This window comes from Pelecanus crispus, chromosome 13 (assembly GCF_030463565.1).
Source record: "Pelecanus crispus isolate bPelCri1 chromosome 13, bPelCri1.pri, whole genome shotgun sequence".
In the NCBI taxonomy this organism is placed as follows: Eukaryota; Metazoa; Chordata; class Aves; order Pelecaniformes; family Pelecanidae; genus Pelecanus; species Pelecanus crispus.
Genome location: NC_134655.1, coordinates 7,902,153 through 7,926,911, shown reverse-complemented (window position 1 = coordinate 7,926,911; position 24,759 = coordinate 7,902,153). Strand labels below are relative to the sequence as shown.

Genomic DNA, 24,759 nt, shown 5'->3' with positions numbered 1-24,759 from the left:
TTTTTTTTTTCTTTTAATTGGCTCAACTCCACGGGCCATCAGTCCAAATCTGTTCTTGCCTATGGACTATTACAGTGTGTGCAGAGCACTTCAAAATAAAAAGCCGTCTGTGGCTATATTTGTGATGTGACTTTTCACATCCCTACTTCCAGTAGAGAAGGAGCTTTGTCAGCATGACTAGTGGGTCAGAATTTCACACTTGGGTTAGTTGTGTTTGAGAGGGGAAAGAAAGAGGTTTGTTGGTTGGTTTTGTGGTCTCAAAGTGTGATGCAGATTATAGCTCCAGAAGAAGGCTGAAGAATGTAGTCATGCTTTCATACTGCCTATTATGCCAGCCATTAACTGCTGGAAGAAGATTGGTATTGTGCTCATTGTCATTAAAAGGAAGAAATTAAACCTCCCTTTGTAGAAAAAATCATACAAGGGAGATGTGCTTTTGTAGAGTGAGTCACCTCCTAGCTTTAACTTCTTCTGTTTAAGTGGAGGATAAATCCGTTCTTGATCTCACGATCAATGCAGGTAGGTAGGGGGTTGCTTTTTTTTCTTTTTCTTTTTTTTTTTGCTTTCTAATCAAGTACACTTCATGACCCACTGCTGCTCCAAATCCATGAATATATGTATGAACGTATGAAAACTCCGTGCTTTCAGGATGTGTTATATAAAAACACCCCAGCATATCTAGACCGAGTATGTACATTCAATTTACACAGCTGTTTTTGCTAAAACAGTCTTTGCAGAGCCAGGCCTGATGTCAGAATCAAATATTTTGTAGTTGTTTGACTTCTAGCGAACAGTAAATTCGTATCTTGGCTTTAAAATATTTTGCCGTTAGTGACTGTACGGCTGGCTCGCTCTGTACCTGTCACACCCCACGAAGTACTAACATTTACCAAACACCACAAATACCAGGAACTAGCAGAGGCAGAGCAAGGTGGTTTCTCCCCCAAGAAGTCACAGAGTTGCTGCCCAGCCCACAGGCCATCCATGATAAGGTCGTAACTGTTTTCTGGCTTTGGATAAAGGTCTGTGTTCTGAACCCTCCTAAGCGTACAGCTGCCACCACAGGAGTCGTTCGTAAGCACAGCTGCCCTTTTCTCTTGAAATGTTTCAGCCACGTCCCTGCTGGTGTTAGAGGATTCCCAGAAGTACATTTCACAGTGCTTTTTTGAGACTCATTTCAGTCCCGAGTGATCAGACTGTCAGCTAGCCCTGCGGATGCTTTCATACATCGTAAATAGAAACTGTGGAAGTTCCTTTCAGAGCACGAATGCTGGTTACATTTTCTATGATAATCTATTTCCATTCCCCGTCTTGAATTCATGTGCTGCTAGAAACCCTCCCTTTATACCATGACTTATCTCTTTAAGTGTCTGCTATGTAACTATGTAAATACTGGTGGCGTATCCCTGATAGAGAGATTGTCATTGCATTGCTACTGGTAACAGTGGTTATGTCACTTTCCCTCGCTTGAATAGGCTTTGACTCATAGTGGTTTTCAGGACAATGGTTATAAAATAACACACTGAGGGGTTGCCGAGACTATAGTTTTGCAATAGAGACAACTGTCAACTTCCAGGCTACAATAAAGGATTTTTCTTCTTTTTTTGTTAAGGGTTTTGTTCTTTTATAGTACGAGTTTTTCTTGCATGGAAGTTTGGAAAACAAGAAGTCTCTGTTAGCAAGCTTGAGTCTGGTGGGAAAACACCATACTTCTGAGCACAAACGCCAATTCTTTCTAACTGTTCTGAAGCATTGCTTAACTGAAATTTTAAGTGCTTCAGTTGTCCTACCTTTCTTTCAATTATTTGATGGCAGGCTGTGCTATACTTTGGATTATTGTCTGACTTAACGTGATGGCAGAAAGAATTACTGAAACCAGCGGTTATTCAATTAACTTTTTTCTAATTAAAGGAATTGCCTGGGAACAGCAGTTAGATGTTGATTTTTATTTATTTATTTTAAAGATTTAAGAGCCCTAGAGACAGGGGCCAAAGTTTTGACAGGTGCAGAATGTCTTAGCATCATAGGAATCAAAGACAATAGAAGGGGCTGATGGCTGGCTTCTGTTTCCAGTTATAGATCTGACTTTCTGTATAAGCTTAAGGATTGCCTACACATGGACACATAAACATCACAAAATTAGCCCTCATTATTAACTTAAAGTGTACGTTATTAAGAGTTAAGATCCAGAATTTAAGTGGCTTTGAATCAGTTTTTTGCTTTAAATCTAAGTTCATCTGAACTTTCTCAAGTATCCTCTCTAAACAAGGTCTTACAAAAGGCATGGTACCTCTCCTTTCTTCCATCTTTTGTCCCGTCCGTTCAAACCCATAGGCAGGGCTTGTCCCTTAATACACACTTAGCTTATGCAGTCTAAGGTGGGGAGCTCAGACACTTCTGCAAGTAGGAAATGGGAAATTAATTCCTTCATCCCCTCTCTTGAGCTTTGTGAGGAGGCCAACAGGATCAGTAATAGGATATCCTCAGAAATCTCAAATTCTGCAGTGGCTTTTAAGACGGTGTGAAGAGCGCCCTATATTTTTGGAGTATTTGAAAATGCATGTATATATATCATGGACATTTCTAGAAACTGTAACTGTAGATCTGTGTAAAACTGCAACAAAAATAATCAGACAACTGCTTTTAAAATGACTGCTTCTATTCTGTGGTAGCACAGGTCATTTTCTTCCTGGGCTACATTTAGCACGAACAGTTACACAACTAGCGCTCCTTTCATTTAATGAAAATTGGTGGGAATGTGCAGATCGAAGCAGTCAGCGCAGCTGGTCTTAAAGAAAACAAGCATACATCATAAGGCATGTGCTTTTTTATCTAGAACCTGGCATGAGCAGGTGTAATCCATGCAATATGCCCGCACCGCATGACCGAATAAACATGACATTTTCCTTCTAACGTTCCGCTTACTTGTCCTAAAAGCACGATTGCCTGACATTAAAATAGCTTCACTACTACGTAGATTGGCTTAAAGAGAGTGATTAACTGCGTAACTACAGCCTTTAAAATCGCAGTTCTAGCAGGAAAGGGCATTCTTGTTTTTCAAAGCGCTTACGAACCACTATCTTTTCTACCGCCTTAGGTACCAGACGCAGGACTTCGCTCCGTTCCTCGCCGCGGTGTCACTGCAGAGCAGCGGGTCAAGCGGAACCTCAGGCACGGGGCGAGCGGGCTGCCCGGGGCAGGGGCTCCCGGTGGCTGCCCTCCTTCGGCGCACGGGCTCTGCCAAGCCCCGCGGCGCCCCGGAGACACGCAGCCCGGGCCGGGCCGCCGGGGCGGAGGGCGAGTGCCGGCTGATTGCAGCTCTGCGTGAGACCGACGGCAGCGGCCGGCGCCGAGGCGGAGCTGCCCCCGCCCCCGACGGGACGCTCACACCGGCCCGGCGCGGCCTGCCCGCTGCCAGCGAGGCGCCCGCCGCCGTCAGGGCAGGGCAGGGCAGGGCAGGGCAGGGCGCCCGCTCCTCGCCCCGGACCCCCACGGGCGCGGCGCGGCGCGGCGCCGGCCTCCCCCGCCCCTGCGGGCCCTCAGCCGGGGCTCCGGGGCCCCTCGGCGGGGCCGGGCCGCGGCCGTTGGCGGCGCGTTACAAAACCGCCTGGTTTTGTAACAACCTGCGGGCGCTGCCCAATGAGCGGCGCCGCCCGGCGTCACGTGCCCGCCTTTATATAAGCGGCGGCGGCGCGGGGCGCTCGCGGCGCGGGGCGGCAGCAGCATGGGCCGGCGGGGCCCCCCCGCGCCCCCTCCGCGCCCCGGCGCCCCGCAGCGCCCGCCCTGCTAGAGCCGCCGCTATGGGCTCCCACCTGCCGCCGCAGCAGCGCCCGGAGCCCCAGCTGGTGCTGCAGCTGGCGGCCGGGGCTCTGCAGGCGCAGAACTTGGAGCTGTCGGGCGGCGGCCTGGGGCCCGAGTGGCAGGTGCTGCTCCGGCGGGCCGACGCGCTCGCCTACGGCGGGCGGCTGCACGAAGCCCTGCCGCTCTACCAGCTGGCGTCCCGGCACCAGCAGCTGCGGGCGGAGCAGCTGGAGAAGCTGGTGGAGTGCCTGGCGCAGAGCGTCCGGATCAAAGAGGGGCTGCCCGCCGCCGGGAGCGGCCCCCCGCAGCCCCGCGAGTGGGACGTCTTCAGGTGCCGCAAATGCCAGGGCTTCCTCTTCGAGCCCGTTTCCTTGCCTTGCGGACACACGTTCTGCAAAAAGTGCCTGGAGAGGGACCGGGCGGCCGAGTCCCGCTGCGTGCTGTGCAAGGAGGAGGGCGGCGCGGCGGCCGGGCAGCTCCTGCGGGTCAACGTCATCCTCAGCAACCTGCTGGGCAAGTGGTTCCCCTGCCAGGTGAAGGCTTCGCAGCTGCGGCACGAAGGGAACCTCCTCTACAAGGAGAAGAAGCTGCAAGCCGCCCTGCAGAAGTACAACGAAGCGGTCAGCCTAGGTAACGGCTCCCCCTCCCCGCCGCCTGCCCCCGGCCGCCGCGGGGCGGACGAGTTGCCGCCGGCCGGGGCTCGCCGGCCCCGGGCTGCGCCGGGGGGGAGCCCGGGGGGGGGGCTCGGGGCTCTCCGGCCCGCCGCGAAACTGGGTCAGGAGAGCAGCGGTTGCGTAAGGCGGGGCCCGCGGCCCGGCCGGGCTCCCCCCCGCCGGCGCCGTTGTGTAACCGGCGGGAGCGGCCCGCCGGCCCCGGGGCGCCCGGCCGCTCCCCGGGCAGGGCTGCGGGCGTGGGGGGGGCCGGCCGGCGCCCCGCGGCTGCGGGGGCCTGCAGGCGTCGTGCAGGGAAAACTCCTGGACGCGGTGGTTCGCGTGCAGTTTGCGGGAGAGCAGCCGGCGCCGCGAGCGGGAGCCCCGGGCGAGGGGGCGCGGGGGGGCTGCCCGCAGCGAGAGCGCTCCCGCCGGGCCCCTGCGGCCCCGGGCCGGCACTCGGCGGTGTCGGGGCTGCCGGGCGCAGCCGGGAGACCCCTGCAGCCGCCCGGCTGTAGCCTAACCGCGTTCTTGCCCCCTGTTTTCCCGTGCCGAGCGACGGCACGAAAAGATCCTCGTGTATCGTTTAAAAACTTTGATGCGAAAAATTGTGAAACTCCTCCCCACGGTCTGACGGCATTCCTCTTGCCACCTTCAGTGTCTCCGGTACGTTTCGCCCAGCCATCTGAGCTGGGAATTTATTGTGCTGAGCGTCTCGGCATTTATTTGTGCAATGTTCCCTGCAGTTATATAATACGTAGCTGACATTTTGTCTGGAGTTTGCCCAAAGAGGTTTCCAGATTTCATTTAGTACATAGATACTGGCTGTTTTGTGGGTTTGTACGACTCGGGAGCACCAGCATGTGGGTTTAAAAAAAAAAATTAAGGAATAAAGCTTATGTAACTGATTTATAACTTACTTCAATCAACCATTTTTTCTATTTCCTACAGCTCCAAACGACCACTTACTATACAGCAACCGGTCCCAGATTAACTCTACTTTGAAAGCTTGCGAAGATGCGTTGCGTGATGCAGAAACAGCATGCAGGCTCCAGCCGTACTGGTTGAAAGTAAGTTCTGACTCCAGTTGTACTTTGTTCTAAAACCTTGATACTGGCCTGGATAGAAAACTTAGAATGGTCAGACAGCTGAATCTGAGGGAGGCTTTAAGTCCTGTAACTTCTTGGACTCCTGTGGCTTACGGATGTTTAACCATGATATTCTTGAGCTTCCTGGGGTGAAGGAAGAGAGTGATAATCCTGACGGATGAGCCAACGCTACTGCCTTTGACCTGGATGAATCTCAAGCTCATGAACTCTCTCTAAAAGTTGAATACTGTGCTTATATCATTCTATAAGGACACAATGACTGGTTTAGGAGATTAATGTAGGGAAGTAGATTTCTCTGAGGTCAGTTGGGCTCAGGTGCTGTGAGAATCTTACTTGCTCAACTTAGACAATATCCCAGTTCTGCAGAGTTTTCAGGACTATTGTGGTTAAAAACCCAGACACTGGTGGTGTCTAGGTATAAGAGATGGTTATAGTGATTCTCCCTGCCTAACTCTTTCTTCTCCAGAAAGATCTTTTGTAATTTCATCTTGCTTTTATTGCATATTCTCATGACAAAAGAACAAAAGCTGCAACTATGGATGTGTTTCATTGCAGGGTCACCTAAGGAAAGGACAAGCATTAGCTAATCTGGGGAAAACAGAAGAAGCTTTAAGAGAGTTTCTATTCTGCCTTGCTCTAGATACTGGGAACAAGACGGCCAAGTCTGAGGCACAAAAGGTGAGTTCCCTAAATCATCTGGAACTGCATTATTGTTTTTAGTGGCCTTTCATAAAGGAGGATAAGAATTTTTCTTCTTTTTCCCCTCTCTCTCAAAGAGCTGTAAAGAGCTGGATGGAAAGATATATCCAGACTGTTGTTCAAACTTGAGTTACGTGTATTGCTTACTTGAAGAGAGGGAAATAGCAAAAAACCATACTCAGGAGGTGCTATGTGGGAAAAGTTACTCATGGCGTTAGCATCAGCAAATTTGAAGTAAAACTGAATTGTTAATAATTGCCACCCGCAGACTATTGTGATTCCCTGTAGTCAAATTTCTAATGTTTCCTAGCTTGACGATGTATTACCCACGACAGAGAGCGGGGGGGGCGTTGAATGTTGTATCAGGCCATTGGCAGAACGCAACGCGCAGCACCCGTCAAACTCCACTTGGGAGCAGCAGCTCTCTTCCTACTGCCGGTCGTGCTGCACCGAGTATCGCTCTGTGAAGGAGGTGTGAAAAGAAGCAGTCAACAAAAGAAGAGCTGGTTTAATTTAAAAGTTGCTAATAATTAATGCTAAATAAGCAATAAAATGGATCTGCAGTGAGGCTTTTTTCAGTAGCAGCCTAAGATGTGGTGTGGGTTCTTAAATGGTTTTTGCAAAGACTGCTCTGTTTTTGCACACCCCTCAAATCCCTGATTTCCTATGAATCGGTGTTTTGACATTTGACCATTTTTTTGTTGTTGTAGCTAAAAGGCTCAGCATGGCAGTAATAGCTTATAGTAATAAAACTCTAATAGTTCCATTTTCCTGGTACTCAGTTTTCTTTTATGGCAGTGCATTCATGCTTTTCTCCATCACTGGTGGGATGGGAACTTTTGGGTTAGTGTGCTGTAATACGTAAGGCTCTCTAAAAGCACAGTAGAATTCTTACCGTAAAGCACTGTTCATGAAGGTCACTGAGCAAGTATAGCCTGGATGGCTGTAGTGCAATCAAATTTTTATCTCATTTTGTATATTGTTGAGATTTCCAACTCCTGTGAGGTTTTTTGTCACTGATACTTGGGGGTTTTGTTTGGTTGGGTTTTTTTTCCCCAGTGGGTTCCATGCAGTCTTTCACTGTCATTGTGTCATGATTTGTTCTCATAGTCATGCTGGGAGACTTCCTGTGCACTAGAGCAAGAAGAGCAGGAGCGAACGGATACATTTCTAAATTCAGACTCCGAATAGCCTTATCCAAGACACCTAATTTCTGACCAGTGGGGTTCTGAGAAAAACTAGGCTTCTTATGACTGAAAGAATTACTTGTGCACTCATCAGACACAGAGTTCATCCATGATGCAGTATTCTACGGGGTCATTTCCAACGCTGTTTGCATAACAACAACGTACTACATTTTACCAAATTCTTTGGGTGCAGCTGTGATGTTCTGCTTATATTAACTGTCTGTCCATGTTAGTTTTGACATAGTGTGATCCTGTGGAATCCTTTTTGGCTTTAAAAAGAAATCTTAGCTGTCATGTGGCTTTCTCAGGCATTGGCAGGATCACCTCACTAGAAATTAGTTTCTGAAGTGTGACTCTTCCATTCAGCTCTGTTTCTTTCCTTAAAAAATCATCTGATAAGCTACGCCGTACAAGTGGCTACAAGCTGCTACTTGATACAGATTCACTTATTTTCTGATAGCAAATGAAGAAATAGCATTTTTCTACTGCCTACAATTTTTTTGTATTCTCGCATAAGTGAATTAAAAATAGCAAAGTTTACAATATCGGAGACGTTTACTTAACGGAACTTGGATTAAGCCTGTGAGATGAGTGCTTTGTGTACTAGTAAACTCTAGCGAAAGCTTCTGATGTGCAGCAAAAAGCATATTTAAGACAGATGTTAGTAATTTCTGGTGAGCTCTGAACTGCAGGACAAGAGGACAAAGGCATGTGTGTGTCACATCACAGAGAATGGTTAATAACTTTATGGGCTTATTTAATGCTGAAAATGTCTCTTGCTGTCTGTTTGGCCTATATTGCATTAGCTCTTACACTTCTTTTTGTTCTTACCCTAGTCTAAAGGAGTCTTTAAATGGTTTTAACAAAATCAAGGATGCTTCTTTTGGCTATTCCCTTACTTGCTTTTTCATTTAGAGGTTGCAAGGAAGGAACTAAGCAGTGAAGTATTCTGTTTTATATCACAGCTTCTACTTAGTTTGTTTTCACTCATCCCGGGAAATGCTCAGGAACACTTACCCGATATCCTGCAGCTGTTGTCACATCACTCTAGATTAAAGGGGAATCTTCTAAATTCAGTGGGATCTGGAGGCACCAGCCATAACCTACAAAGGTTGCTCAAGGTAAAGATCAAGTCTGATGTGTGGTTCTTAATTTGTTGTGTGTTTTATGTTCACATTGGGAAGCCGCCTCTCCTTTGCACCTCTGGGAGATAGGAGGATACGTTTCCTCAGATTTTTACTGAGTGTCAGAACATACAAGACAATGTTGACTTACTGAAGCCTCTTTATCTGGCTTTTTCTTTAACGGAAGTCCTCTGTTGTTGTTCTGATAAAGTTTATGCCAGAATTGAGTGGGCACTGTTCGTGTAACTGTCTTTAGTTCTTTCAAGTAGTTGGTAGTGGGAAAGAGCCTCTGAAGACTGGATTGCTATACCCTCAAAAGGTGTGAAATGCTAAAATCTAGGGTTTCAACTTGAACTGTAACTGATGTCAGTGACAAAATCATCCTGCATTCAGATTCTGTACACTGCTTAGAGGTTACTGTAGAGCCACATAAGGTATATTAGCTACTCTACAGCCATAGTTTTGTAACTGGCTGTAGAGGTTTACATTCATGGGTTTGTAGGACCACTTTTGCTTCACCGAAACCTGAACTTAGAGGATAGGTTTTGTATATACTGTATATGTAGGAGAAAACTTCGCTAGTCCTTAAAAACAAAAATGGTAGGTCTTGAACAGCCTTGTTGAGACTGATAAGAGCAATCAGTGACGCTGCCTTCTGGAAAGGCTACTAGGATATTCTGAAAAGAAATCCTTTTGTATGACCCTTTCATGAAGTCATTTGAGGGACAGTTCACTCATCTTTCTGCATGTTACGCATCACCACAGCTCCTGATCACAATCCACAGTATCTGCTTTCAGGTTCCTCTGGGGAGTTGATGTGACAAGCTGATAGGTGATGTCCTGTGTATTGGATTCTCACAGGTTGTTCTGTAGCCATAATGGGATAAGGAATGGGCGTTTTATCCTTTGCAAAAGAAATCTGTCTCGCTGAAGGAAGCTCTGTGCATTTTCTCTGTTATAAAGTTTGTGTGTTTATACTGCTTCCTTAAAACAAACTTGTGTTCTTTTGGTTGTTTGATGGTTGATACCATCACTATGACATAAACAATATGCATTTTTCCATAGGTTAAGTGATAACAATATATTTAACCTAAAATCTAGCCACATTTCTGCCTGAATCAAGTTTCATGACCAAGCTATAAAGCCACACATAAGGGCTGAAAATATTCAGTGCCATGGTGTGGTGGGGAGGTGGAGGGGGCACAGAAATAGTTTTTATTAAAATCAGGCCCTGACACAGCAATTCTCAAACTGTTGCTTCTTGACCTACAAAGTCCTTCCTGGTGATCCATAATATTAAAGACTTTTGTGACAGGCTTGGTGTTTTTTCCTTACCAAGTTGTTGGAAGATTGGTCTAATGTCAATCCTCTCTTCACACAGGTAAATGTGGAACAGAAAAAGGGATTTCCCATTCAAGAGGAACCAAATGTAACTACTTCTGGTAGTTTGAGGAAATCTATACAAATTACAGAGAGCAAAAAGGACTGCTCAGAGGAGGAGAACAAACTCGTCTCCATGCCAGAGTCTGCCTTTCTCATTTCTGAGAAGTGCAGCCTCATGAAAAGGAAGTGCTGCTCAGAGGAGATGCGAAGTGCTGAGGTACCCTGCAAACTGATGAAGAAAGGTATGTTTAATTACATACGGGATAAGTTCCGTGGCATGCAATCAGTGGAAACTCTGCTTTTGTTAAACTTGAAGGAAGAGGGTCCAAATTACATTTTGGCTTTTATAGTTTCTTTTTAGCCTAATCAGGGTACAATGTGGAATCTCCCTTGTGTGTTTAAAAGAAAAAAAAAAAAAAAAAGAAAATTACGTTAGCCTAAAAAGGGGGCCAAGAAGGTTGGGTCAAGTGCTTGTTTATCAGCAGAGCTCTGAACCTTTTAAGGAACATCAGTGTTGTGCGTGGTCTTAGCACTTTCTGGATCAATTAAAAAAGCTTGTTTAAAAGCACAAATTCTGTTTGTTCATGATATGTGGCCTTGTTTTCATGCTGTGGGATGTATTTACAACGGTATGACCAAAGAATTTGTCCCACTTTAGACTTCCAAGACTAATAAAAAATGTTTTGACATTAATTGTTAATGCAAGGCTAAATTCAACCATATGTAAGTGGGTATAATGTCACCAAAATTAAGGAGAGGTATGCTGATTTGTGCCAAAGCTGAATTTGATACTTTGCATAGAAATTGTTGTAATTATAGTTAATGGTTTGGTAACTTGCAAGTAAATACAATACACATTTAAATATTGGATGCTGCTTGTAGATACACAGAATACTGTTGTCTTTACATAGTTCTGTTCAATCATGCTATAATATGTTTTTTATTGATAGATACAGTTGATACTAAGGGAAATAGTACTGGACAACATACTCCATTTGAATTTGTGGATCCATCAGATTTGGACTGCTCCCTGTGTATGAGGTATCCATTGTTTTCTTGTGCATGTCTTTAGGTTTTAAGACACATCTTTCCCTTTTATGACCTAGAGATTTCTCGCTTTCTCAGTACTTATTTTTCCCCTCTGACTTGAAATTAGCTTTTATTACAATTGTTACTCCAGTGATACATTTCTAGACCTTTGGCTCTGAACACCATTGATGAATAGGAACTTTTTGATCTGCTCTAGGCTCGTGATTGTTTGGGAGAGGACATACAAGGTTGTGTGAGGGTTAAGTGTGTTAGTGAAGCTGTCTGAAGGATTTCCTCTCACCGCTTACAGACGCCCACCCACTGACACACGCAGTGCACAAAACCACAGTTTGTCCTTTGGAATTTGCAGAGCCGTGTATAATGTTACATAATGCACAAAATAGCTGAAGAGACCACATCCTATGCATATTCCAAGTTTGCACATAAAATACTGTGGTGCTGCTATTGCAATAGGAGGAGTTTGCAAGCAAAGAAAAGCGTGTTTTTCCTCTATTGCTTTAGAGATGCGTTCCTTAGTTTATTAAGGGCATCGCTACACTTGCTTGATGATCTCTTCTTCCAGTTAAATAAGAGTTATTCTTGGGGACAGCAATGACTTGATAAAAACAGAAAGAGTTGCCAACTACATCTATTTTACTCCTTTTTTGGTAAAAACACTTTCATTTCAGCAAATATATATGTGGGGTTTTGTTAGTGACTTTTTAAAAGTAAATACTGGGAAGGTGTTTCACAGGGGTCTTGACCTCCACAGTGAGTGTTGCTTAGGTTTGTCTCTAATTACTCAGATTCATCAATAATGTATGTTGGGGTTAGTCTTGCACTATATTTTAAATTCTTAAATAGCAGATAGTCTCTTCATGGATTTATTTCTGAAGGCCTGTGCCTGGAGAAATGTGGTTTTGCTTTGTTTTGTTGTTTGTATACTGGAGGGGGGGGAGAGACTTCAATTTATTTCTAACTGAAACCTTTGGGGGAACAACTGCTGTGTTGTTTGACTTGCTTCTGCTTGGAATAAATCAGATCTGCCCCCTCTCCCTCTGTCTGCCTACAGCTCAAACATGCTCCAAAAGTTTATACAGCTGTCAAAACACTTGATACTGCTAAGAGCAAAACTTTCCTCTAACAGAAAGCCACACAATTAGTCTTAGCTGGTTTTAATGAGTCTGTGTGGTTTTGATCATTATGTTCCCAAAACATTTTTCAGATGCTTTTAATAAAATTAATTAGCCCTACTTCCTCATCCTCTATGTTAAATCAGAAACAGCCAGACTACAATACATTTGTAAGGGAATTAGCTCAAGGATTGCTGGTTCCCTTACAGTATAGAGCATGTTGATGCTGCTCTTGGAATTGCAATCACAAATACAGGCCTTGCATCTAGAAGGATGTTAGCTTTGTAACATCACTGCAACAATGAAGGCTTGTGCTAAGGGAAGCTGTCACGAGATCTTTTTGTTGCTGTTAATGCAGATTGATCATAATTATGTCCTGCCATGTTCTTCAGAAGTATTTTAGGGATTTGGATCTTGAGATACTTTGGACTAATTACCTAGTAACCTACTGACCTGTTCACAATTAACTGCAGGAGCTGTTATTAACCTATTTGTCTGGTGGAGTGGCCAAAATGTTACTGATCTACATTTGCTCCAGCAGCAAGGAGAAAATAAAAAACAGTAGTCAAAGCAACATACTGGTGAGAAATGAAGGAGCATTACTCAGCAGGAGTGAATATTTAGTTTCTGCTGTTACAGTAGCTTAAAGTGATGTCGTGGGAAATCGTGGCGTATAGTATTTCTTTCTGCAAGTCATGAGGCTTGTCCAGGTCTCCTTAGAGTTGTTAGGAAAAAGCTGCTGCTGGCTTCAGTGAGAGCTAGAGCAGAATCATGCATTTTAACAGGAATTTTTTGTCTTTATGTTAACACTTCAGATCAAGTAAGTTGCTACTAAATAATTACATATGCCAACCAGTTCCTACTGAAAAATTGTAGAATTTAGTATTTTACATAGTTCAAAGCAATAAGGTAGCCTTGGTGCAGTGAGGCTTCTGTTCACTAAACAATTAACAAGGATTTTCAATTATACTGTTGAGTTGCAGTGAGATAGGTGTGGTATTTTAGATACTTCTTCATATGTTCCCTGCTTAAATGTCAATATTTATAGTAACTAATGACATTTAATAAACTGGCTATGGCAATCTTGTTAAAAACCAATTATGTTCTTAAATACACTCATCTTGTTAAAGACGCTAATAAATGTGGGTTTACATATTTATAATTTCCACATGTCTAGTAGAACTTAGTGTACTGCTTTGATAAACTAATATGATAAAGTAAACTTAATTCACTTAAATTATAATTGGACTAATATTTGAGACCCTAAAATGCTTATACAGTGTGTTGTAAAATATAGTATACGCCAAACAACTTAATGTCTAGTTTTGATTGTTTTCTATTAAAAAAACCCTTCTATATTATTTATGTATCTTTAAGGTACTTACAGGCAAGGAAACATTGCTTTGCAATATTGGTAATCATAATAATGAAGTCAAAAATCCCTACATGAAAATAAGTGTTCGAGTTACTTGAAATGGATAAAGATTAGATACCATGCTACTTTGATGACTTGGCCTTATATATTTAATATTTTTTTTCTAGATGAAACATGAATCTGATGTCACTTATTTTCCAGAAAAGCAGTCATTGGAAGGTTAAAAACTGTCTATTCCAAACAAAGCCACTTTCCAACCCCACATTAGAGTTGGCAGTAATACAGTTTATTGCAATCACTTATGTGGGCTATTACTGCAGATAGCTATTTTGTGCTTAGCTTTACACATACAAGTAATCACATGATTTCCACAGTAACAGTTGTGCAAGTATTGCTCAATTTCATTAGAAAAAGTTAGATGATCCAACTTCTGCTTCTATTTATTGCTCACATAGAGGAAAAATAAATCCTGGCTTGTTGCAAGTCAATGACAATATTCTCCCTCACATTCACTGAAATCAGGGCTGCCTTTTACATTAGGTGGCAACATGAAAGTCTAAGCTGAATAAATACAAATGTTGGTTGAATAAATGAAAAGCAAGGAACAACTTTATCCCTGGACTAGTCAGTAGTTAAACTAGTGAATGCATACAGCTTTTTTTGGTAATAGCTTTTTCTTTTACTTTGGTACACGATATTGTCTTTTTGGTTTTGGATTTTTCCAATCCAGGCTCTTCTATGAACCTGTCACTACACCTTGTGGACACACCTTCTGTCTTAAATGTCTTGAGAGATGTCTGGATCACAACCCAAAATGTCCCCTGTGCAAGGAAGGGCTCTCAGAGGTAATGATGCCTGGATTTTCTCAGCATAAATTCAAAGGCACAGGATAGGATCAAGTAGCACCTTCAGAAACCTTTGATATTTCCCAACTCAAAAGAAATAGTACATAACTTTAAAAAAGTGTGGGTTTGGTTTTGGGGGTTTTTTTATGCCCTTATGACTTTGAACAGAGGAGACTCTCCGTGCTTTCTAACCTTAGGGCCTGACCTGTACTTGGAAAATCTGGGAAGGGAAATCACGTATGGATTGTCTCAGATAATGCCTATAACACAGGGAGTAGTTCAATAAACATCTCCTCAGTGGCAGTGCAAGGTTAAAAGATCATTTTTTTGCTGTAGATATAAGAAAATGGAGCTAACGGATGACTACCTTGTGCATAGGCACCATACACTTTGAAATGCTCAACATTATCTGTAACTGCTTGTGTGTGTTTTTACTGCAGTGCTTGGCTATGAGGAAGTACTGTAAAACAGTACTAATGGAGGAGTTAATAGCTAGATATCTTCCAGAGGAACTCACTGAAAGAAGAAAGATTTACGAAGAGGAAATAGCAGAGCTTTCCAAGTATGTAATCCATTTATGTAAGATCCAATCTTTAGGACTACTGCTGTTAGTTGATGAATGGCTCCTGCTGCTGTGGAGCATGAGCTAAGATGCTGACAGAGGAGCTTCTTGGTATCGTGTGATCTCAAAGAGAACAGGGTCCAGCTGAAGTTGTGCTTTGAGTTAGCATAAAAACTGGACACTGTGCTAAACAATAACCAGAAGTAGAAGAAATCCAGAAGGTTGCTTTATAAACAAGGTATAAAGCAATGTGGTTGCTCTCTGAGGCCCTCCATGAAAGCCACAGAGCGAGACCACAGGTGGAAGTATTCTCACAGGCTGGGGGGTGGAACGTACTCAGTAGGGAAGAAATTAGATTAAGGAAAATAAAGTACATAAAATCAATAATAGAGATGCATTAATGCTCTCACTAGCAAAACCAGAAAGCATAACTAAAAATTGTGCAAGTAAGTGGTGTATCACTTTCCATAATGTCTAGTCAATTAAGGGGAAAAACAATTTTAGTTTTTACTTACTCCATTAAGAATTATATTCTAAAGATGTTCTAATCTCTATTTAAAGATATCATAATTTTAAAGAATATGTTATTGCATAAAATGTATTTTATACCTTGTCAGTAGTTTGGTAAAATGTCATACCTGATTTGTCCTCTCTTTCTTACAGCCTAAATAAGAATGTTCCTATATTTGTCTGCACAATGGCTTATCCTACGGTCCCATGCCCTTTGCACATCTTTGAGCCATGTTATCGCCTGATGATTCGAAGGTGCATGGAGACTGGCACCAAACAATTTGGGATGTGCATCAGTGACCCTGTTAAGGGGTGAGTGAGCAGCATGCTGGGACCATGTGAGCTACCCCACTTAGTCTGGAGCAAGTCTCTTTGGAGAGGTGCAGAAAGGTCCATGGCTGTAGTATCTGTGGTAGTTCTCCAGTAGAGAAAGTTTCCTCCTAATCATGCCAGTTAAAGACACTGAGACTGAAGTTTCTCTCTTGAGCACTTAGATTCTGACTAACATGGCTGCCCATTTTTCTTGAAGCACCCATAGCTAGTGTGTATTATACAAAGTTGAGCTGCAGAGCTCTTGTAATAGGTGGAAAGGAAGCGTATTTTCTACTGTTTTGAAATCTGTTGAATGCTTTTGCACAAGAAATTAAATTGAAATGGCAGTAAGGTGTGTTGGTGGGTTTAGTTTTTTTTTAAATTCTAAAAGAATAGCTAAGCTATTGGGATACATTTTATATCCTTGCTGTTCTGTATATAGTGGAGGCCGCAGAGGTACACAGGACCTTCAAAAGGACTGGCTGAGCATTTACATTGAGCCATTTACAGTCAGTCTTACGTAATTAGACCTTAATGTCTGCCTCTGTATTTAGCTTTCCTCCCTTCTTTTTATGGTGTATACCTACAGGGTAGGTGTATACCATAGAAAGTATGATGTACACAAAATACACACCTACAAAGTAAAATCTGCTGAAATTGTGGGAAAACTTTTTTCTTTATAGATTTTGTAGTCCTTCCGTAATCCTTATATTCTGAATTGCACTTGTTCTTCTGTACAAATTGACTGAACATATTAGGATTATGGAGAAAATGTGCTGCTGAGCTGTGTAACTTTCAATTTCGTAAGATGTTCCCTGTAGTCCAAAACATGCAGTTAGTGTTAATCAGATTAGACAGCCTGAATCTTCCTGATAGTTTTGAAAACAATTGTGGAATAATTTGCACTACAGCAGGTCAGTACTATGAACAATAGAAATGAGCTGACACTGGTAAATACCTTTGTGGTAGGGACTGGCTGTATGGCTGTTCTGTGGAACTAAGGGTGGAGAGAATAAGACTTGTTTGCTTGCTTTTGTTCCGATTTCAATAGGTTTGCAGATTATGGCTGCATTCTGGAGATAAGAAATGTTGAATTCTTTGCTGATGGTCGCTCTGTTGTAGACAGCATTGGCAAGAGGAGATTTAAGGTGATACAGCACAGCCAGCGTGATGGCTATAATACAGCGGATATTGAGTACATTGAGGATCAAAAGGTAAATTTAGAAATACTTCATTTAAACTGTTACATGTCAAATTTTAAGCACATATGTTTTCAGTGAGTTCTTTTTTTATAGAACAGTTTCTAGTAAAAAAGACTTGTGGTATTTACTAACTGCTCATGGTTAAAGATGGAAACATAGTAGTTACCACAAGCATGCATGCACCCTGCCTATATACTGAAGAGTGTTTTTCCTAGAGGTTTTTAGCAGAAGACAAAATTACGTGAAGCCAGGATGAGATCTTACCACTCCTCTAGACAGAATAACTGCAGTTTATAAGGGGAGGGGGAGCACGGGGAACCTGCCTCCATTTGCATGGAAGTCAGTTAGAAAAACTCTCATTCAGGTAAGAAGGAGCAGGATTGGGTCCACTATACCTCCAAAATTATTTACATTAATTCTTATTAAATATATATATATTTAGGCCAAGTATTCTGGGTGAAGTATGAGCTTTTGGTGTACAATGGGAAGATAAAATGTCTACTCTGAGGAGCTGCTAATAATTAAAAAAGCTTTGCATAATCTTTTCTTCTGTGTTGTATAATAGTTTATGTAAAGGTTTTTTCATATAGCAATCCAAAAAGTGCTTGTTCTGCAAAGAGGTATCTTCGGTTTAGAATATAGGGTAAGAAAGTGAAGGACTTCATAGATGGGGGGGAGGGCAGAATGGGGGACACCAAACTAGCTTTCAGATTTGTCCCAGAACTCTCTTGGCATGCTTTTCTTTATTTTCCTTTGCCCTACCCACCCCAGAAGATCCGAAAAATTAATGTCGTGCCTTCTCCAACATGCAGCCTGAACTAACAGTAACCTTCCCTCCCACTCTGTTTACTCATTTCAGGTGCAAGGACAAGAGTACGCTGCATTACTTGTTCTCCATGATTCTGTCTATGATCAGGCATATATGTGGTTTAACTCCCTCAAGCAAGCACTCAAAAGTCGGATTCTCAGTCATTTTGGTCCGATGCCAGCTAAGGATCCTGACCCACAGGTATCCAGAATCAGTGGCTTATGTAACTTTTAGAGGCAGAAATAGCAGGGATATCTGATAAGCTGGGAGGCGTTGTGTTTTAAGATTAAAATATGGATACTTTTCATTTATCCTGCATAAGCTAAGTATCCAAGTTACATTGCCATACACCAGTGGTAGCACAGTTGTGAACAAAAAGCTCGTATTTAACGTTGGTAACTTCCTGAGACTACTTAACTGACTATATTAATCCTGGGAGACTTAAATGCCTTTTTGCCTACTCTACTTCCCCAATTAAATGACTGAGAGAAAATAGGCAAGAGGAAACTTGGTACTCTTATTCAAGGACTGCAACTGGTAGGGATCCTAAAATAACAGAATATAACAACAGAAACTAAAAATGAAATAGTGTCATAAAGTATGAAGAAAGGAGGCAGGAATCCCAAAGAACTGGTTCAATAATAACATGGGAACAAAATACATTTAAAAAAAAAAAATCTAGAAGGCCCAACCTATAAACTGTTGCTGGAAATAGAAATGTACCTTGCTTCTGCCTTCAACATCCTATTTTTAGAAAAGGTGCAACTTGGTTGTAATTTGTTTCAAGCCAACCTGTAATCACAAACCATTAGGTTGGCAATGAAATGACCTGCTTGCTAGATTGAAAACACAGTATTTTGATAGCAAAGTTAAATCGTCAAAAACAAGACCTTACCTTCTATATGTATCCTAACTTTGGGTTTTTTCCCCTTACTGCAGGCTAACCCCAACGGGCCAGCCTGGTGCTGGTGGGTCCTAGCTGTCCTTCCACTTGAGAACAGAGCTCAGCTCCCTTTCCTTGCCATGAAATCCCTCAAAGACCGCTTGAATGGCATCAGACGTGTCCTTACATTCATGTCTCGTACAAGATCACGGTGATGGTGAGAAGGAGAGCTGTGAAGTCTCCCACAGTACTTGACTGTAGACTGTCTCTTGTAACTTCATCTAACTGCAATAATGTCTTACAGATTTGGGTGTCAGGATGTTTCAAGCCTGAATTTCAAAGAAAATGAGTTGTAAAGAGCAAGGGATGTTTATGGATACTTAAATAGTTTCCATTTGGAACTCTGAGATGATATTCAATCACTGCACTGCTAAATTAGTAACAATGTGATAGAACAAAAAGTGATCTTGTTTGCCATAAACCTTTTAAAAGGCTTAAGAGGTTTTTTTAATTTATTTTATTTTTATTTTTTTAGTGGATAAAGGATAAACTTGTGCAGTTTAATGTGAAGCAGAAATAATAATGTTAATGCATTATTTCAGTGAACTGCAAAGTCTTTTATTCCAAATGGTTCAGGTTTTATATAGCATTGTGTAAAATAATGTTCACAACTTCCGTTTGATAATTTATTTTTGCACTATGATTTTTTTGTTTCAAAATGTATATTATTTATGTGTTCATTCTCAAAAGAAAAGCGAGCTGCTCTATTTATTTATAGTGGTTTTACCCTGTATTTATGACCGGGGGCAAAATGATGATTCTAGCAGTGCACAAGCAACTGCTTTGACAATTTTGCAGATTTTTGTGTTCAAATACTTTGAATGTTTTTCTACTTATCCCCAGTTCTACTGTAGCCCAAGAAGGATTTTTTTTTTCCCCCCCTGAAACAGCCTGCCATGAAGTCTTTGAATACACAGATGATGTCTGAGATAATTCAAGCACAGTTGTTGGAGCTTGATCCTCTGCTTGCAACTAGGTTCCTGTATTGCACAACAGTCAAGCACATGCTTAATCTTAGGCATGAGTGTTTAAGTGCTTGGGTAAATTCAAGTATTGATCAGTTGATGTCAATGGGAATTGGCCACAGTGGTGACAGAAGGTTCTATCCCCTAATTTTTCACAGAACAGAGTAACTTGGAGTTGAATTTATATCTGAACTCTTTCTTGCAAGAATGGATAATGGCTAAAAACAACTGCGAAGAAAGAGCCACAATATATGAAAAGTGGCTTCTCCTAAAGAAAACTGGAAGTACTGGTATCATTTCATTGTAGGTTACTATATAGGGGTTTTTTTACATCAACTCTTGTTGCTGTTAAGATCAGTTTTCTTTCTTTTAATTGTTTGGTGGGATTTGGCTTTGGAGTGTGTGTATGTGGGGGGGAGGAGGGAGTTATTTTGAACTGTAGGACTCAGAGGGCAGTTTGTGTCATATGAGAAGGAATATGTTATAATAAATACTATTTATTTCACCCCAATCTTCAGGTTTCTGTTAGCTTCAACTCTCTACCCAGCCATTGCATTCTTTTTAAGAGATTGGGTAGCATTGCTAGTAATAGTTAACTCCCAAGGAAAACAAGTGAATTTTAGTATGATTACTTCTAGCTATAAAGCAGGTAAAAATAGGGCAGAAATGAGAATAGAAGTATCTTGGGTTTGATTTTTTTTTTTAAATCAACAGTTCATATACTAGTTTTGCTGCTTTTATTGCTTTCAGTGTACCACTTTCTGGGACTGATCTTGCCTCCATCTGACTTTGACTTTCACTGCTTTCAATGTGAGCAGAACTGGGCCTTTTATTCTAAGCTACTGTTTTCCTTTTCAGTGGCAAAAAATAGATTGAATTGAGAATGTTACGGAACGCTACAAATTTTTGTTACTTTTACCTAGGATGGCACTCTGCCATTCCATGCCTTTATGGAAAAATGCAGTAGAATTTAATGTCAATTTTCTGTGTGTAGGTTTTTTCCATCATCATCTCATCAGAAATATTTATTAGTTAAAATTAATTTCCATACTGTTAAGTTTCCATAAAACTACCTTTGTTCCCCCTCTTGTTAAATTCTATAGAACTTTTCCATAAGGGTACCAAAGAAACAAATGGAAGACAAACATGTTTCAACCTTGTGATGCAAATGGAATATGTATCCTGTGTTTGCATTGAGCTATTCTAGAAATGCTACAACTTAGTTCCATACTGCTAGATTGCTGCGCTTCTTCCATAGGTGGTACTTGACATGCTTCTCTGTAAACAACGTATAGAAATACATACATGTTCTGAACAATAAGAAGTGTATGGTGGCTGACACCTGCTGTGGCGTTGGTCTTCGTAAGTCAATAACAAAGTGATTGCTACTTGTTTGGAAGTGAAGCTGCATTAAATGCAATTCTTCCTTAAACCGTTACGTATTACTGCATAACATGAGGGGCCCATATTGCTCCCATAGAAAAAAGCTGTCACTTTGTTACTCTTATCTGTGAGAAAAGGACCCTAAATATCTATTTTAAACTGTTTTCTCACTGATGTCATTGGTCTTTTTTCCTGCATGCTATGTCTTCTCCATACTCATAATCTGCCTATCTTGTTGATTTACAAATTGGCATGGAAAGAATCCTTGATTTTAAAAGTGAATATTGTCTTGTCTATTAGCCTTGAGTAAAGCTGCCAGAATTTCCCAAGCAGAAACTTGTGTACATGCCCTATATCATGAATGCCCAGTGCATTTGTTGCAACCTGGAAACACTGGACCTACTGCATGTAATGCATACAGTTGATCTGCATATGCACAACAAAGCAAACACAGCAAGAAAGTTCATCTGTACATGTACAGTAGCATTCTGTCTGGAACTGCTCTATGGCCACACATCCTAGATTAATGGCTACAGTCTGCAAATTCCATCAGAAGCAAAAAAAAAAAAAAGCGAGAAACAGATTTGCTAGAGAACACAAACCTGTCCAGGAAAAGCTGGACAAGGAGTAACCTTAGCTTGCAGTAAGTTGAGATACTAAAGTTTCAGTAATGAGGTTTAAAACCCCAGAAGTCTTCTAGTTATGCCACAGTGTTGCTGACTTTTTTTCCCAGTTGTATTAATCAGTAAAAGGATGTAAATGCAACATTTATTACAGGCATGAATAAAGAGCTGAACAGATTTAAAAATACCTTCACTTTAATTACAGAAACAGTATTGATCCAATAAAATACTAATTGGGGAGTATTTTATTTGAGCTTCTCACATTTTTCTAGACACCAACCCCAGTCCCATAACCAGTCTTGCTCATTGGTTTTTAAAAAAAAAAAATCAAATCATGCCTCAAACTTGCATTTCCAGTGTGGCCAGAAGTATTGATTAATTGTTGTTGTGAGGGCATAAGTAATGCATAGGCTTCTTGCTAGTTCTTCAGAGAAGTCAATTTCCATTGACCTTAGATCACTGAGTTAGGCTTGCTAAAATCAGTAGAAATTTTTTACTTCCAAGGCAATGTGATCAGTCCCCCTTTAAAAAAAAAAGGGGGGGGGGGGGTACAAAAAGCAAGTCTTCTGTAATGGGGGTGGAGAGGGAACCAAGGGTAGATCAAACTGTACCTGAGTAAGTGCCAGTCTCCTGGGCTTTATCACCTAGACGTCTCTCCAGACGTTTTAGACTTGCATTTGCAAGGTAGGGTTTTGTTAATTTGAAATACTTTCCCTTTTCTGTAAATGAAGTATTTAACAAAATACATTAAATAACAAAGACTGGCTGTATTACCTTTCCAAATCTGTTACATACACATTATATGGTTTCTAATTAAAAACAGTCAGAGAAGTCTTCTGCAGGAAGTAATACTAATTTTTCATTCCCGTATATAGACAGACTTATGATACTCAAAATAACTTTTGTCTTACATGCTCCTTTGTCTAGCAATAACTTAAGGGGATATGTTTCCATGAAAATAGCTGTTATCTTGGCTAGCATGACTTGGTTGAAAGTAAACCTGAGGCAGGACTGGATTAATCGGGGGGAAAAATCATGAAACCTGACAGTGAAGTCAGACGCAATTGTGGAAAGTAGTTTTAATAATGAAATGATAAAATGGTGTGATAGGTTATTATCATGCTAAGTCTTCAAGTGACATTCTGGTGTTAGTTGTAAAAATTCCTTTTTTGTTTTTTTTTTTTTTTTTTTTTAATTTTAAGTGTTGATATCTTCCATTACCTTGTAGCAATACGAGATACCAGCTGTCATACTGAATGGCTGACCTATTGCTTGGCCTATCCTTCTGTCCTGTATGACTACTTACTAACAGAACACCTGAACCATGGATTTCTTAATCCAAAGATTATTTTAATCTAAAAAAAAAAAAAATTATGTGGATTTGGATGTAGCAGGTCTGGCTTAATCTGTGCTGTAGAGAAAGAGCTCTATAAAAGGAAGTTTTGTTTTAGGTGGTCTTTTAATGATTTCTACTTGGTGCTGAAGTTTTACTGGTGTTTAAATTAATGACAGGAGTTATATTTACATGCAATGTTTAGGAATGGAGAACATGTTCACAAACTCTTATTTAAAAAAAAGTGTAAATTAACTGCAGTTTTTTTGTGCATAAAACCCCAATGGAACTATGTGCACTTAGGGTAGTGCTCCCCATTCCCCCGAGTCCTACATCAGATGAACTCAACCCCTGCTTAGTGTTCATTTAATGTCAGCTTCACAACCTAACTTGTAAGTGGTGCAGCACATAGTTTAGGATCTGGGGTTTATTCCAAAGCCCAGTAAATCACTGAAAGTCTTATAGCTACAGAAAAATGGTAGTTCCAGCAAAGTCACTATTTTGAAACACTTTGCTAAATAAATATTGTCTGCGTACAAGAAACTAATCTGCTTAGACAGGATTAAAATGGTGGATAATAAAAAACTGAACTATTACATTGACTTATTCATCCAGGTATCATGTGAAGTGCTTAATAATCTTGGAGTTTCATAAGGTCTAAAGTAACCCTCATATAGAAGTGCCTGTATTCTGTTATTGCCATTCTTGAGCTTTTTAATAGAGTCATAGCCATATATTTTATAAATATAAACATATGCACCTTTAAATCTTTACATTCAACTTGCAGAACAAAGGTTTACAGAGCAGAAGTGTAGCAAAAACAATGTAATAGCTTCTATAATTCCCTGGTGAGGAACGGGAAAAGTACAAAAATGAGGCGCAAAAGACTACCTGTGTAAGATGTCTTAATTTGGCACCATATATTTGTCCAATTTAATTCCATCAAGCTATGTGGTTACAAGAGTGCCAGAAATATATCTATCAAGCCATTTTAAATAAAAAGTTTTGTGGACTTGTATATTCCATTTGTTTGTAAAACATCCTTTTGTGCACTGTAATGAACTTGAAATGAAACTTAAGTTATACTTTCATATCACTGAACAGAGTACTGTTCAGCTACCTCTACATAAGGTTGAAGTAATTTGTTTTTTCCAGATTTGTTCACATCGTCATATAAAATATATTTTAAAAAAATTATAGTCCAAAGAACCTGTATGTGTTTGTAGATGTACTTATAACTATGTTGTACCAACAAAGTCGGTGTGGAGAGTTGTTTGCTAATTAAAGTTTTTGTGTTCTTTACTCTTTGGCTTGCATAACAAAGAACTACAGAGGTGAAAAAACATTACATGTGAGCTGCTTTTTTAGGTGTTTTAAATAAAGGAACAAAGAACAATTCCTAGATCCTGCAGTCACACAACAACGCTTGATGTGAAGGAACCAAACCACAAAAATGAAGTTGTCCAAACCTCATCACCTCTAAGGGACATCAAGTGCTTCTTTTCCTCTTTGCTGTCATAAAGCAAGAATAATGGGAGCTGAAGAGGGCCTGGCCTACAGCATTACCATGCACTTCTCTGGACTTCAGTACCTCTCATGCATTGCTGTTTGCTTTACAGGTTTCTGTGATTTAAAGCTATAACCAGGATACCTTTTCATTTACAGTCTCGGGCAAGAATGAATCCTAGCTGCATTTAAGCTGCGTCTGCAAGGTGATGAAAGGACTATTTTCAGTGAAGACCTCTTAACAAGAAGTTCCCTAGGATGGTCAAAGTCCTTTATA

The 24,759-nt window shown here is 41.2% G+C and overlaps 1 protein-coding gene across 1 annotated transcript; it reads left to right on the top strand.

The window, feature by feature from the left end:
• The first annotated feature begins 3,800 nt into the window (after window positions 1–3,800).
• Window positions 3,801–22,292, top strand: LONRF3 (LON peptidase N-terminal domain and ring finger 3). The gene is made up of 12 exons (XM_075720754.1): window positions 3,801–4,431; window positions 5,403–5,521; window positions 6,116–6,238; window positions 8,412–8,567; window positions 9,952–10,195; window positions 10,904–10,994; window positions 14,221–14,335; window positions 14,776–14,897; window positions 15,561–15,719; window positions 16,771–16,933; window positions 17,781–17,930; window positions 18,669–22,292. Exons 1-12 carry the CDS (start codon window positions 3,801–3,803, stop codon window positions 18,825–18,827), a joined length of 2,232 nt encoding a protein of 743 aa, XP_075576869.1. The 3' UTR covers window positions 18,828–22,292.
• The last annotated feature ends 2,467 nt before the right edge of the window (window positions 22,293–24,759 follow it).